At 42.2% G+C, this 14,774-nt stretch overlaps 1 protein-coding gene across 1 annotated transcript; it reads right to left on the bottom strand.

The window, feature by feature from the left end:
* Positions 1-1,219: 1,219 nt before the first annotated feature.
* On the bottom strand, positions 1,220-5,708 carry LOC118221481 (fish-egg lectin-like). The gene is made up of 5 exons (XM_035406600.1): positions 5,523-5,708; positions 3,327-3,554; positions 2,844-3,061; positions 2,347-2,474; positions 1,220-1,591 (listed from the first exon to the last, which is right to left on the bottom strand). The coding sequence occupies exons 1-5, from the start codon at positions 5,578-5,580 to the stop codon at positions 1,450-1,452; spliced, it is 774 nt and encodes a 257-aa protein (XP_035262491.1). The 5' UTR covers positions 5,581-5,708; the 3' UTR covers positions 1,220-1,449.
* Positions 5,709-14,774: the final 9,066 nt, after the last annotated feature.

Genomic DNA, 14,774 nt, shown 5'->3' with positions numbered 1-14,774 from the left:
GTGTGTGTGCTTGTCTGTATGGAAACCTTCTGCTGTTTGGATGAAGTATATCTCTCAAACAAAGATATAGTTGGGCTTGTTTTTGATGGCACCATTTCAAAATATACATAAAGGCAAACTGAGGCTTATTATGACATGACAGAATGGAATGCAACCTTCTCTAGCCGAAGGATTTTCAGAATTTCAACTAAACACAATATACTTCCTGGCTTAGCAAAAATAATAGTGCCCCAGCCCCAATCAACCAGTTTAGTTATTATTTTTAGCTAGCTACCACATGCTTTGGCCTAGCAAAATGAAAATAAGGTCAGATTGGAGCTATCCCTCTTTTCTTTCAAATAGAAATACGTATTTAAGGACATACTCAACATACTTTATTTTAGAAACCCCAGAAAGTTGAAAATGTACTTAGACCCGTGAAAAACACAAAGATTACACTCACCTCAAAGTTCTGAGTCTCCTCAATGAAGTGACCACAGAGATGTTCAAAACAAGAGGTCACACATTTGGTATTATGATCCTGTAACAGTGCCCCCTAGTGTGGCCGCAAAAAGCACTGTGACACACAGCCTCTGTAGTCAACCCTAAATGCATTGACAGGCTGGTGCATTTAATCTCTTCCGTCCATCATGGAAAGAACATTCTTTTTGTCCAACATTGATAGAAACAGAGCATGCTCCAGTTGCATCACTAAAATAATAAAAAAGGATAAATGTGTTCGTAATTTCACAGCTTCAATGTATGGCCTATATTGTGAGGTCTGAGTCTTTGTCATGGTTCTGTGTTTTCCTGTCTGTGTTTCCCTTGTTGGGCCGCCAGATGGCGGCACTTCTGTTTTGTTTCCTGCTCCCCCCTGTTAATTGTATTATTGTTGTCTCGTTATTCTATCATTATTAATATCTATCCATTATATTACTGCCATTATATCAGCAATACAACGTGGGGCAAACGCAGGCGGCTCTAAAGGGAATGGAGAATGACACTGATGTGTTCACTGCATGTTACACCCACGACATGCCCATTAATTAATTAAGCCGCAGAGTACTTGAACCTTTCAACTCTCTGCCATCAAACTAGCCTGTCTGTGCCTCAAATGCACGTGTGTGTTATGCTTCAGTAACAAGGCCCTTAGGATAGAGCCCACTGTGAAGGTCCTTTCCCTGTTCACTCTGGAAAAAAATAAATCAACAACAAAAAAATTGTTGTTCACGCAAAGGAATGTGCTTGAAAACATATTTTAATTGATAAAGATGGAGGCAAAAGCACTGATCAATCAATTCTGAGAATTTCATTTGTTACAGCTCAGTTACCACTCATCCCATCAACGGCTTGTGGCAGGATATATCCAGCGTTACCAATCAAAAGGCACCATGTATCAGTATAAAGTATCATAAACAGTTAAGGATGCTTATGAAACATTTATTTGACATTTGTTTGGGCTTAATGCACTTAGACAACACAGTCCTGGATCTTGTCATCTGGGGAGATGACCCACAGGTGCCCCAAGTCATAGCTCACATGCTTGCTCTTGCCACACTCGCTCAGCAAGGTCCAGGATATTCCTGCTGGGTCACATTCAGTGACACCATCCCTGTTGGGAAAGTAGTGGACACATGAGCAAGACAGCTCATTGGCTGAGATCGAAATATTAATTTAAAAAAAAACAATGCATAGCTGTAGACTCTCCTCAGATCTACATGTGCACTGTTAATATTTCCACAACAAGTCTTCTCCAGTCTATCTATAGTGCTCATGTTGGATTGAATGCTTTATCAAATTCATGGCTAAAATCTGCGTGGAAATGTGTTTGTAAGGATGCATATGTGCCAGTGAAAGAATGGGCTAACAGGTGTAATTAGAGTAAAATGGGGAAAACGCTGAGAAAATAATAATACAAAATTCAACTTAACTCCCAATTTAAAAACCTCACTTTTGATTGTGAATGTTTTTTTTAATTGACCGTTTGGTAGAGCTGGTAAAAATGCACTTTAAATCAAATGCAAAACCCTACACTTCAGTTACATTTAAAAAATTCATTCACACTTGTAAATAAATTCAGTTTACACTGAAGTACTATCAATTAATAGAGAAAATCAATTAAAATCTCATCCACTTTCAATTAAAAAGCAACAAGTTATAAGTAGCATATTCCAAAAATATGTTTTTTTTTTATGAATGAAAAGCCATGTTTTTGTGTTCCAAGTGAAACATTTACACCCGTTATACCATCCCTTCTGGATAATTTACAGAATAGAAAATTTATAGAAACTACATTTCTTGAAAATCCTATTTTCACTGGCTCATTGGTGTGCCTGTTCCTTTACTCCGTTTCAGTGAGTCTCTTACCTCTGATACACATCTCCCCCAGCATTGACTCCATAAACACTGCCATCAGTTCCCACCTCAACCATCACCAACTTCCCTTGAATGTGCTGCCAATCTGTAATGCCCTGACACTCTGTTGGACCCACTCCCTGTAAGGACATGAGCACACCAACTCAAGGTCTCGTGAGCGTACACTGACACGCACTGGCGTGTTCATAATTCATTGAATAGACATCCAAGCATGTTCTGCAGTACTTGACCTAGGTTAGCAGATATTAGACTTGGAACATGGGCTGCACTAATGCTGTGTTCTAGAAGTAGATCCCTGTACATGGATACCTGATAAATCATTATTATATAGTATTTATAATAATAATACTAAATAATAACATATTAATTATTATTTTATATTAATATACAATAATTCAATATACAGAATTGACCGTTTGGCTGTTCACCCAGGCGTCCTCTCCTCTATGTGACACCCTCTGCTTCTCCCTGCACGATTCCATGCTCACCTCCCTCATATAGATGTCCTGGTTTTTATTGACACCCCAACAGCCAATGGGGCCACAGCTGTAGTAGACAAGCACCCCTGGAAGCTGGCTCCAGGGTGCAGGGGAGCCACTGCTTCTGAAGTCCACAGCGTAATCTCGTTCCATGCAGTACACCTTGTCAACATGGTTGACCCCGACCACAAACTGGTCTCCGCCGGCGTCCACTTGGTTCAGTTGGCCTGAAAACAGAAGATGAAGACAAACAGGTGGCATGCAGCACACTTGCGATGTATGTATGTATGAATCTTCTTTGTGTGAACGATCTGTCTTTCAATTCTAATCTGCAATTATGAATGGAGTCAGTGAATTGGACAACCCGCAGCTTTGGGGGACCCGTACATTCATGTCGAAGACTTCACGAAACAGGGGCCGACGCAGTACGCAGTTACCACACTCAAAAGTCTCTCTTCTCGCACATTCGCGCTCATTCATGACCGCACTCACCTGGCACTGTAACCCACGTGCCGCCCACAAGTTTGAAGATCAGATGGCCACTGTTGGCCCCCCACATCCCCGAGGGTCCCACAGAAACGTGCGAAAGGGACCCAGGCAACCGGGTCCAGGATTTCCCGAAAAGCGCAAAGATGCCGTCCTCTGCATTCACCCCAACAACCAGACCCGCCCCGGCGTCAATCTGCTTCAGGCTCCCTGGAACCTCCGTGCACTTCATTGCTGATGAGATAAACGGGTAAAGAGGCAGCCAGTCAATAATACACAAAACTGTCACATTTACTGCACGTCTCGTAGTCAACCTGGAAATAACTGGAGGCCATGAGTTCAGGGACTCTATTCTGTGTAGCCTTACAGCAAACAACCACCTGAGATAGAATAACAGGTAATTAAGAAAATGCTATATATATATATATATACATATATGTATATATATATATATATATATATATGTATAGATATATATATATATATGGTGAGCACCATAATTCATTGGACAGTGACACATTTTTTTGTTATTTTGGTTCTGTACTTTAGCACATTGAGTTTGAATGGATACAGTGACAATGAGGTTGTCTGCGACGCATAGACATCACCAGACGTCTATGATATATGATATATGACCAGATATATATATATATATACGGTATTTAAATCTCTACCTGCACCTAGTTGAACCCCACAAGTTTGTAAAACAGTGCCATCACGACAACAGTGCAATCAAAGGTAAATGGACAGCGGTTGGTGCTGAAAATAAGCCTATACTGGACTAATACAAAGGAGCACGGGAACAAATGGAGTTCGGGAAGCTACCCTGAAAATGTAGTTAACTAACCTACAAATTACTCAACACAGGAAGTAGTGTGCAACACAGCAACCAATAAAAGTAAATTAAAGTAACTTTTCAAAAGTGGTTAAGACTCTCTTCAAACAACAACAACAACAACAAAAAAAACATTAATAAGTTAACAGTTTGTTTAGCTACACATTTGTAAAGTGGGTTTCATTAGAATAATGTTCCAACAAATTAATTGGGAGCCTGTTGATTTACCTCTGCAGGAAAAACAATCACAACGTGTGCATGATGACTTTACCATACGTTATAATTTTTCTTTGAATTTTGGTGCATTATACATTTTCAGGTGTAACTGCATTTTGAGCTGTGAAGAAAAGGTAGATCATTAGTCCCTAGCATTTCAAGCGTTATTTATGTATTCGTGTATTTTAAAGATTTGAGGCACTCGCACAGCAGTTCAGTATCTTTGACAAAATGCAAAAATGTAGTAACGGTCCACTCACGGTCCTTTTCCAGTTCGTATTCTTAGTCAAAGTGTGGAGCCATTTTTGTACCAAATGTGTACCCATGCGAGAGGATATTTTGAGCGCACAAAGAGATGTTTTTCACACGTGCGAGATTAATTTTGAGCAAACGAAAATTAATTTCGTTTGCTCAAAAGCACACATGATATAGGCAGACATGCAACGTTTATTTGCATGTCTGCGTATATACGCACGCGCAGAATTCTGACATCTGTGTGTTCTCAAAACTTTGTCTGCGCACTCGCTCAACATGCATAACTAAGAGCCTAAACACACAGTGGTCCCCGGAGATTATGAACTCAAACATCAAGCGTTTATCTCACAGCGGTACAAAATAAGTATTGCACCTTACTGAACCTGTGTTTAGCAGTTGTCTATGACCATGAAATGCACTTTTGTACGTCGCTTTAGATAAAAGCAGCTGCCAAATAAATGTAATGTAATGTAATAACTGTACACCGCTGGTACAGTAGCCATCCCAGATTTATACACGTTCAATTCAGTCCTCTACCACGTGCGCAAGGAGCGGAGCTTCGAGGGAAAGACTTCTAAAAACCAAATAAAACTGAATTTTGGCAATATCTCCCGAAGTATTTATTGAACTCTTCCGCCGTTCGATGGAGACAAGAGATGGTAATTCTGCGTGTTCAACCTGAAATACGTCAAGCTCGATAGATCTAGCTAAAAAGTCCGCGTTACATGTTAGGTTCTGCCCCGCTCTCCCCTAGTGACACGAAAACTGTGACACTATTGCATTATCATGCATTAATCATTTAAAAACAAGATTTAGCCCATCACAGTAATTACGATACAATTGTAACAGTATCAATAATGCATCAGAAGCAGGAAAGTTTTTCTCTTGTACGATACCTTGATCCTGTTCAATAAACATCATCAAGACACACGTCAAGAGATATTTGAGAGCCATCCTGCACTTATGGTTATTGTCTTCTTTGTACTATACAAGCGGTTGTCAGCTACGAAGAATATGACAGCCTCTTCCTGTCATTCCTGTCCCTTTTGTACGCTCAGTCAGATGAAATCCCATCAGCTGACCACGCCTCCTCCTCACGCATATTTAATATTGCTATATATGTGAAACAGTGGCTGTGTTAGTGTAACATATCAAAGTGTCGACCTGAAGGCGAGACGGTATTCGATCTTTCGGTTTTCTAGGGCGCAACTTTGGCAGTACGCCACCACGACATAACTACTTGACGCGTGAAATTTCACGGTCAAACCTGGCCGTGGTTTTTAAGAACACAGGGCAGGAAGCACAGCTGAGCTCCGGTTGAATCCATATGGCCTGGCCATATTGAATCCGGTTAAGTGAACGTGCAGATGGTACGTCATAATGCAGTGACCGGCGGGTAGATGTGGTGACAAAGCAATAATTGAGATGTAATAGACAATTTAGTGAGGAAAAAAGCAGGTTAAAGAAAAGTGGTCCTGCCTGGGCTTGAACCGCCGATTTCACATTCTGTAGACAGTGACATTTACCACTAAGCCACGAATGGGCTAGCTGCTAGAATTTGGGAATTTCTTGGGTCAAGACGAGTCAAGTTTATTTATAAAGCACATCTAAAAACAACAGAAACTGACCAAAGTGCTGTACAATGAAAACGTAAAAGATACATAAAATAAATTAAGAAAATAAAAGGTATAAAATACAATACACAAAGACATCCCAAGCATTAAGACTCATACGCCAATGTAAAAAGGTGTGTCTTAATACGGGATTTAGAAGAGTCAGTGGAGGGGGAAGACCTAATAGAAAATAGTGGACTATTCCAGAGCCTTGGGGCAGCACTGGAGAAGGCACGGTCGCCCTTAGTTTTAAACCGGGACCGATGAACAGACAGGAGCAATTGGTCAGAGGATGTGAGAGGCCTGGAGGTGGAATGGGGGCAAAGGAGGTCAGAAATATAATGTGGTGCCAAACCATGTAGTGCTTTAAAAACAAATAATAAAACCTTAAACTCAATTCTGTATTTGACAGACAGCCAGTGAAGAGAGGCCAGAGTAGGAGAGATGTGGTTCCTCTTCCTAGTGCCAGTCAGGAGCCTAGCTGCTGCATTTTGAACTAACTGTAGCCGAGATTGGGATGACTGACTGACTCCCATGTAAAGGGAATTGCAGTAATCAATACAGGAGGAAATGAAGGCATGTAAGACAATCTCCAGATCCTTAGATGAGAGGAAAGATTTTAGCTTTGCAATGGCTCCAAGCTGGAAGAAGCTACCACGCACAACAGAGTTTATTTGTTTGTCAAATTTTAGGGCAGAGTCGAAGATGACACCAAGATTTTTTGCATGCATATATACAATTGAGGCTGGGCCTTGAGCCTGTAGAGGTTTCAGGCTGGGTTTTGGGCCTGTCAAGGTTTAGGCAGGGCCTTGGGCCTGTCAAGGTTAAGGCAGGGCCTTGAGCCTGTAGAGGTTTCAGGCTGGGTTTTGGGCCTGTCAAGGTTTAGGCAGGGCCTTGGGCCTGTAGAGGTTTCAGGCTGGACCTTGGGCCTGTCGAGGTTAAGGCAGGGCCTTGGGCCTGTAGAGGTTTCAGGCTGGACCTTGGGCCTGTCGAGGTTTCAGGCTGGACCTTGGGCCTGTCGAGGTTAAGGCAGGGCCTTGGGCCTGTAGAGGTTTCAGGCTGGACCTTGGGCCTGTCAAGGTTAAGGCTGGACCTTGGGCCTGTCGAGGTTTAGGCAGGGCCTTGGGCCTGTCAAGGTTAAGGCAGGGCCTTGGGCCTGTAGAGGTTTCAGGCTGGACCTTGGGCCTGTCGAGGTTTAGGCAGCCAGCCCCCCCCTTAATTAGCTAAAGTGGCACTGCTACTTCCTCTTACCTTTCTCAGCTCGCTCATTTGTAAAGTGGGTTTCATTAGAATAATGTTCCAACAAATTAATTGGGAGCCTGTTGATTTACCTCTGCAGGAAAAACAATCACAACGTGTGCATGATGACTTTACCATACGTTATAATTTTTCTTTGAATTTTGGTGCATTATACATTTTCAGGTGTAACTGCATTTTGAGCTGTGAAGAAAAGGTAGATCATTAGTCCCTAGCATTTCAAGCGTTATTTATGTATTCGTGTATTTTAAAGATTTGAGGCACTCGCACAGCAGTTCAGTATCTTTGACAAAATGCAAAAATGTAGTAACGGTCCACTCACGGTCCTTTTCCAGTTCGTATTCTTAGTCAAAGTGTGGAGCCATTTTTGTACCAAATGTGTACCCATGCGAGAGGATATTTTGAGCGCACAAAGAGATGTTTTTCACACGTGCGAGATTAATTTTGAGCAAACGAAAATTAATTTCGTTTGCTCAAAAGCACACATGATATAGGCAGACATGCAACGTTTATTTGCATGTCTGCGTATATACGCACGCGCAGAATTCTGACATCTGTGTGTTCTCAAAACTTTGTCTGCGCACTCGCTCAACATGCATAACTAAGAGCCTAAACACACAGTGGTCCCCGGAGATTATGAACTCAAACATCAAGCGTTTATCTCACAGCGGTACAAAATAAGTATTGCACCTTACTGAACCTGTGTTTAGCAGTTGTCTATGACCATGAAATGCACTTTTGTACGTCGCTTTAGATAAAAGCAGCTGCCAAATAAATGTAATGTAATGTAATAACTGTACACCGCTGGTACAGTAGCCATCCCAGATTTATACACGTTCAATTCAGTCCTCTACCACGTGCGCAAGGAGCGGAGCTTCGAGGGAAAGACTTCTAAAAACCAAATAAAACTGAATTTTGGCAATATCTCCCGAAGTATTTATTGAACTCTTCCGCCGTTCGATGGAGACAAGAGATGGTAATTCTGCGTGTTCAACCTGAAATACGTCAAGCTCGATAGATCTAGCTAAAAAGTCCGCGTTACATGTTAGGTTCTGCCCCGCTCTCCCCTAGTGACACGAAAACTGTGACACTATTGCATTATCATGCATTAATCATTTAAAAACAAGATTTAGCCCATCACAGTAATTACGATACAATTGTAACAGTATCAATAATGCATCAGAAGCAGGAAAGTTTTTCTCTTGTACGATACCTTGATCCTGTTCAATAAACATCATCAAGACACACGTCAAGAGATATTTGAGAGCCATCCTGCACTTATGGTTATTGTCTTCTTTGTACTATACAAGCGGTTGTCAGCTACGAAGAATATGACAGCCTCTTCCTGTCATTCCTGTCCCTTTTGTACGCTCAGTCAGATGAAATCCCATCAGCTGACCACGCCTCCTCCTCACGCATATTTAATATTGCTATATATGTGAAACAGTGGCTGTGTTAGTGTAACATATCAAAGTGTCGACCTGAAGGCGAGACGGTATTCGATCTTTCGGTTTTCTAGGGCGCAACTTTGGCAGTACGCCACCACGACATAACTACTTGACGCGTGAAATTTCACGGTCAAACCTGGCCGTGGTTTTTAAGAACACAGGGCAGGAAGCACAGCTGAGCTCCGGTTGAATCCATATGGCCTGGCCATATTGAATCCGGTTAAGTGAACGTGCAGATGGTACGTCATAATGCAGTGACCGGCGGGTAGATGTGGTGACAAAGCAATAATTGAGATGTAATAGACAATTTAGTGAGGAAAAAAGCAGGTTAAAGAAAAGTGGTCCTGCCTGGGCTTGAACCGCCGATTTCACATTCTGTAGACAGTGACATTTACCACTAAGCCACGAATGGGCTAGCTGCTAGAATTTGGGAATTTCTTGGGTCAAGACGAGTCAAGTTTATTTATAAAGCACATCTAAAAACAACAGAAACTGACCAAAGTGCTGTACAATGAAAACGTAAAAGATACATAAAATAAATTAAGAAAATAAAAGGTATAAAATACAATACACAAAGACATCCCAAGCATTAAGACTCATACGCCAATGTAAAAAGGTGTGTCTTAATACGGGATTTAGAAGAGTCAGTGGAGGGGGAAGACCTAATAGAAAATAGTGGACTATTCCAGAGCCTTGGGGCAGCACTGGAGAAGGCACGGTCGCCCTTAGTTTTAAACCGGGACCGATGAACAGACAGGAGCAATTGGTCAGAGGATGTGAGAGGCCTGGAGGTGGAATGGGGGCAAAGGAGGTCAGAAATATAATGTGGTGCCAAACCATGTAGTGCTTTAAAAACAAATAATAAAACCTTAAACTCAATTCTGTATTTGACAGACAGCCAGTGAAGAGAGGCCAGAGTAGGAGAGATGTGGTTCCTCTTCCTAGTGCCAGTCAGGAGCCTAGCTGCTGCATTTTGAACTAACTGTAGCCGAGATTGGGATGACTGACTGACTCCCATGTAAAGGGAATTGCAGTAATCAATACAGGAGGAAATGAAGGCATGTAAGACAATCTCCAGATCCTTAGATGAGAGGAAAGATTTTAGCTTTGCAATGGCTCCAAGCTGGAAGAAGCTACCACGCACAACAGAGTTTATTTGTTTGTCAAATTTTAGGGCAGAGTCGAAGATGACACCAAGATTTTTTGCATGCATATATACAATTGAGGCTGGGCCTTGAGCCTGTAGAGGTTTCAGGCTGGGTTTTGGGCCTGTCAAGGTTTAGGCAGGGCCTTGGGCCTGTCAAGGTTAAGGCAGGGCCTTGAGCCTGTAGAGGTTTCAGGCTGGGTTTTGGGCCTGTCAAGGTTTAGGCAGGGCCTTGGGCCTGTCAAGGTTAAGGCTGGACCTTGGGCCTGTCGAGGTTTAGGCAGGGCCTTGGGCCTGTCAAGGTTAAGGCAGGGCCTTGGGCCTGTAGAGGTTTCAGGCTGGACCTTGGGCCTGTCGAGGTTAAGGCAGGGCCTTGGGCCTGTAGAGGTTTCAGGCTGGACCTTGGGCCTGTCGAGGTTTCAGGCTGGACCTTGGGCCTGTCGAGGTTAAGGCAGGGCCTTGGGCCTGTAGAGGTTTCAGGCTGGACCTTGGGCCTGTCAAGGTTAAGGCTGGACCTTGGGCCTGTCGAGGTTTAGGCAGGGCCTTGGGCCTGTCAAGGTTAAGGCAGGGCCTTGGGCCTGTAGAGGTTTCAGGCTGGACCTTGGGCCTGTCGAGGTTTAGGCAGCCAGCCCCCCCCTTAATTAGCTAAAGTGGCACTGCTACTTCCTCTTACCTTTCTCAGCTCGCTCTGCATCATTGGTAAGAGCTGTGTTTCTCTGCGGAAGTACAATGCCGTGGAAAAAGTATTTCCTGATTTTATTTATCATTGCATATTTGTCACACTGAATGGCTCACAATCGGATTCTAAACCAGCCCAGTTCGACTAGCAATCTGCGTGCCGTTAACCAATGAACTTGAAAATTGGTGAGGTCTATAACAAAATTGGTTATAAATACATAATGAATTGATCTATTGAAATTTGGTTCCCATGTCAAAAAGAGGCTCCCCATTACATAGCTATTGGCCTATTCTATTTGACAAATAGGGTGGCGAATTCTCATTGTGGCGATGCAGCCACCCAGACTGGCTCACCATTCGAAGTGTTTCTCTAAGATAAAAAGGTTAAACGTTTTTTTGGCTTAAGGACTAAATTATACTACAGAATACATTAGCAAGATCAGCCTGTGCAAGCAAATCGCACATTTTCATAGCTTTGAATTTTTTCTTTGCTTCAATAGATAAAAACATATGGTCCACATATTGTACCTAATGTAAAATGCTCCCCTTTAATTACAATAATCAAATCTGTTTTGTCAGGATGTGAATGGCACAAGCTCCGTTTTTTTTTTTGCTTTTTCTTTTTTGGTTGGACTCGGACCAGCACTTGCAGTTACTCAGACATACAAAGCACTGTCTGCAAGGTATTCATTCAAACTTGCAAATCTGAAAAACAGAACACAGGTAGAACAGAAACCAGGCAGGAACTAACAGGCAGAAACACACAGGCAGAAACACAGTCACACACACAAGCAGGTCAAAACACAGGCAGGCAGATACATGTAAGTCAGAAACAAACACAAGGAACCAGCACACGAGTCAAGGGGACAAAGAACTTAAATAGACAGGGGGTAACAAGACACAGGTGAACTCACAAAACAATCAAACCAGAAAAGGAGGGGATAACAAGACACAGGTGGGAACAATGATAGAATAACGAGACAACAATAATACAATTAACAGGGGGGAGCAGGACACAAAACAGAAGTGCCGCCATCTGGCGGCCCAACAAGGGAAACACAGACAGGAAAACACAGAACCATGACATTAATAAGTGGGAAAGTTGAACATTCTTATCCTTTTCAAATGATCCTTTTTCTGATGCTATATTGTGCATGATTAAACTGGCTCCAGGCTTAAAAACAAAAAACAAAAAACAAAAAACAAAAAACAAAAAACAAAACAAAAAAAAAACAGAATGATTTTCTTAAAAAAAAAAAAAAATTAAAAATAATAATAATAATCAAATATTATAACCTAATTATAATTACTCAGTCTTTCCAGAAGACTTGATAAGGAATTGAAAGGGGGCGGGGGTTAAATGTGGAAGAACATGAGGTGGCAGTGCCACAAAACAATATTACTGTCGGATTATTTTTTGCTTTTGCGGAGTATTTAGTCAATTATTTTGATCACTGACAAGTTTACCCGTGAAGTGACAATTTGTAAATGGTAATCGCTTGTAGATCGTTATTTGATATTCTGCTGTCTGCCAGCCCGTAGTTAGTTAATTTTGCCAGCTGGTTAGTAGTCCAATGGTAGCTAACTGTACAGCCTTGTTTTTTTTTCTGACGCTGAACTGTTGCTACTTGTGAGCAAGTGTGAACGTCTGCATAAACGAATAAATGCTACGATTTGTTTATCTTGCGTAATGTTTTTTGTGTGAAATAAGTTTTCTTAGTCCTAGAAAAGAAAGAACAAGGTTTAACCCACACGTTTGCTGTGTCATGCAAAAATAGACGTTCTACTCTTTCTCGTGTTCTAATCACACCGTACCCTTCAGGGACCACGCTAGCATTGTAAAGCCCATGTTAGGCCTTGTGCCTGTCGAGTCTTAAGGTTGGGCCTGTAACGTAATGGGCCCTGGGCCTGTTGGGTTTTTAGGGGTTTTAATAATAGTTGCCTCTATTTAACTTTTCCCAGAAGAACTGGATCCAATTTGGCCACATCCCAGCCAGAAATTTACATTTTAGTAAAATGAAGCCTTGTGGGTGATCTCTTGCCTTGGTGAGGTACTCTGAAAGCTTCTGGCAAGTTGTGATGGCTTTTCAGTTTGATGTCTGACAACTTCATACAGACTCATCTTGCTCGGAAGTTTGCTGCAGTAAACTGCTTCACGATGCTGCAAGTGACAAATTTCCACTCACTGACTACTTTGTTAGGTACACCTATCTAGTACCAGGCCCCCCATTTTTTGGCTCCAGAACAGCCTGGGTGCTTCGCTGCATGGATTCAACAAGATGCTCAAAACATTCCTTAGTGATTTTGGTCAAAGCTGGCTCGATAGCTTCCCGTAGTTCCTGCCTGCAGATAAGTTTGACCACACATTCATGCTGCAAGCCTCCCGTTCCACGGCATACCAAAGGTGCACGGCTTTTCTTGCTTTCCTGGTTTACCTGGCCACTATTGATCCATGTGGTGTCTTTTCACGCAATGAATAACTTGAGAAGGAAAGAGAAATTCTGACCTTTAAAGACCAGCGGAAAGTGTCTTATTCCACTCCTATAAGGGGACTATGAGAGGGGACAAAGTGCAGATATTAATAAGGTAGGCAGAGTTGTGTCATCAGGGCACAGGTATCCCAGGTAATTGCTACTTTATCCCTGGTAATTTCACCAGATGTGTCCTTACTGCAGAAGTAATCCCTTTCAGCATTTATCCTGGATGTGCTGGTTGCTACTAAATCTGAAGAGAGGAGGTCAAACATGAAACTAGCGGTGGGTGCAGCAGTGAGGTTCCTGGGAAGAAAGCATTTCCTACCTAAGATTCTACATGATTAGATGCAAGCAAAACTATCCATGCCGGAGCCATACTGGGTAGTTATGGAGAGTGACGATGATAATGAAGATGATGTTATTAATACTTAACTTCTGGATGTTCTACATACTGCAATACAAATGCAGGGAGTTTCATTACATAATGGCCAAAAATTTATAAGGTTTGTGTCTGCCTTTAATGATAAACCTGGAATATATTGTGTCAAGGAGACTTGGTGAAAATGTGAAATACTATAAAATAATGTTTAGATTATGAAATACTGGGGTTTGAGAGTTTGAGAAAAGTCAGATATGACTGTGTGCCACATTTATTAAAACAGGTATTCAATGTAAAAGGGCTGATTTTACTACCAGCATTGAAAGTATTGATGAAGAAATATGGAGTTCAGCGCTGTAGATGCACAGGCTGACCTGCCCCAGTCAATCGTGTGCCAGATATTTCGGGACGGCATGAGGGACTCCCTCCACAGTGGGCTAATTTACTCTGGGCGTGAGGGGTGTTGTGACTTTAAAGCCCTAGTAACAAGGCATTTCACTGGGAGGAGTATCTCCAGGGGGCCGCGGATATGCCCCCTCTGGCCGAGAAGTACTCCAAGCCCAGTGCGCCGGAGCCCACCGCCCCGCAGGAGCTTCCTGCCCGCGCTTTGTTTTTGTCCGCCTTTGTTTTTGTACTTATTAAAAGTTATATCCTCGGTTTGTGTTTACCCTTTGGATTTGGAGTGTTTTTGACTCTGCGTTTGGGTCCATTCCCTTGCCTCACCTGACAGAAAGCTTGAAAGCATCATCATTCTGCATCAGTTTTAAAGTGATTATGAGACTTGCTGTATATTAACTGAATTCTTCTCTACCTAACGGTTTAAAAAAAGATTCTTAAAACAAATGTTTTGTCTTTGTCTCTTTCAGGTAGAGAAGGGGTGTCTTTCCCCGAGCCTACAAAGCTATGAATCTTGCTGAGACAGCTGCAGCAGCAGCATTGGTTTCTCAAGCAAATTAATCAGAAGGTTCCATGTTTTTGTGGGGCCCCAAAATGTTTTCGTGGGGCCCCAAAATTATTTTTTTCTTATGGCCTCCGAATGTCTAGTGATGGCTCTGTGTAACACTGAGGTACACACAGACCCAATGAGATCTGCAGAGTGTCGGTGTTTCAGGAATATTCCACGATTCCAATTAGTTTTTTTTCTTTTTCTGATTG

This window comes from Anguilla anguilla, chromosome 2 (assembly GCF_013347855.1).
Source record: "Anguilla anguilla isolate fAngAng1 chromosome 2, fAngAng1.pri, whole genome shotgun sequence".
NCBI classification, from domain to species: domain Eukaryota; kingdom Metazoa; phylum Chordata; class Actinopteri; order Anguilliformes; family Anguillidae; genus Anguilla; species Anguilla anguilla.
Note: the sequence above shows the minus strand (reverse complement) of the source record. Positions and strands in the feature narration are given on the sequence as shown.

Coding starts and splice junctions, on each gene's coding strand:
- LOC118221481 (XM_035406600.1), bottom strand. CDS start 5,580: ATGGCTCTCAAATATCTCTTGACGTGTGTCTTGATGATGTTTATTGAA. Junction 3,555..5,522: donor GTTTATTGAACAGGATCAAG/GTATCGTACAAG, acceptor TTATCTCATCAG/CAATGAAGTGCACGGAGGTT. Junction 1,592..2,346: donor GGGGGAGATGTGTATCAGAG/GTAAGAGACTCA, acceptor CTTTCCCAACAG/GGATGGTGTCACTGAATGTG.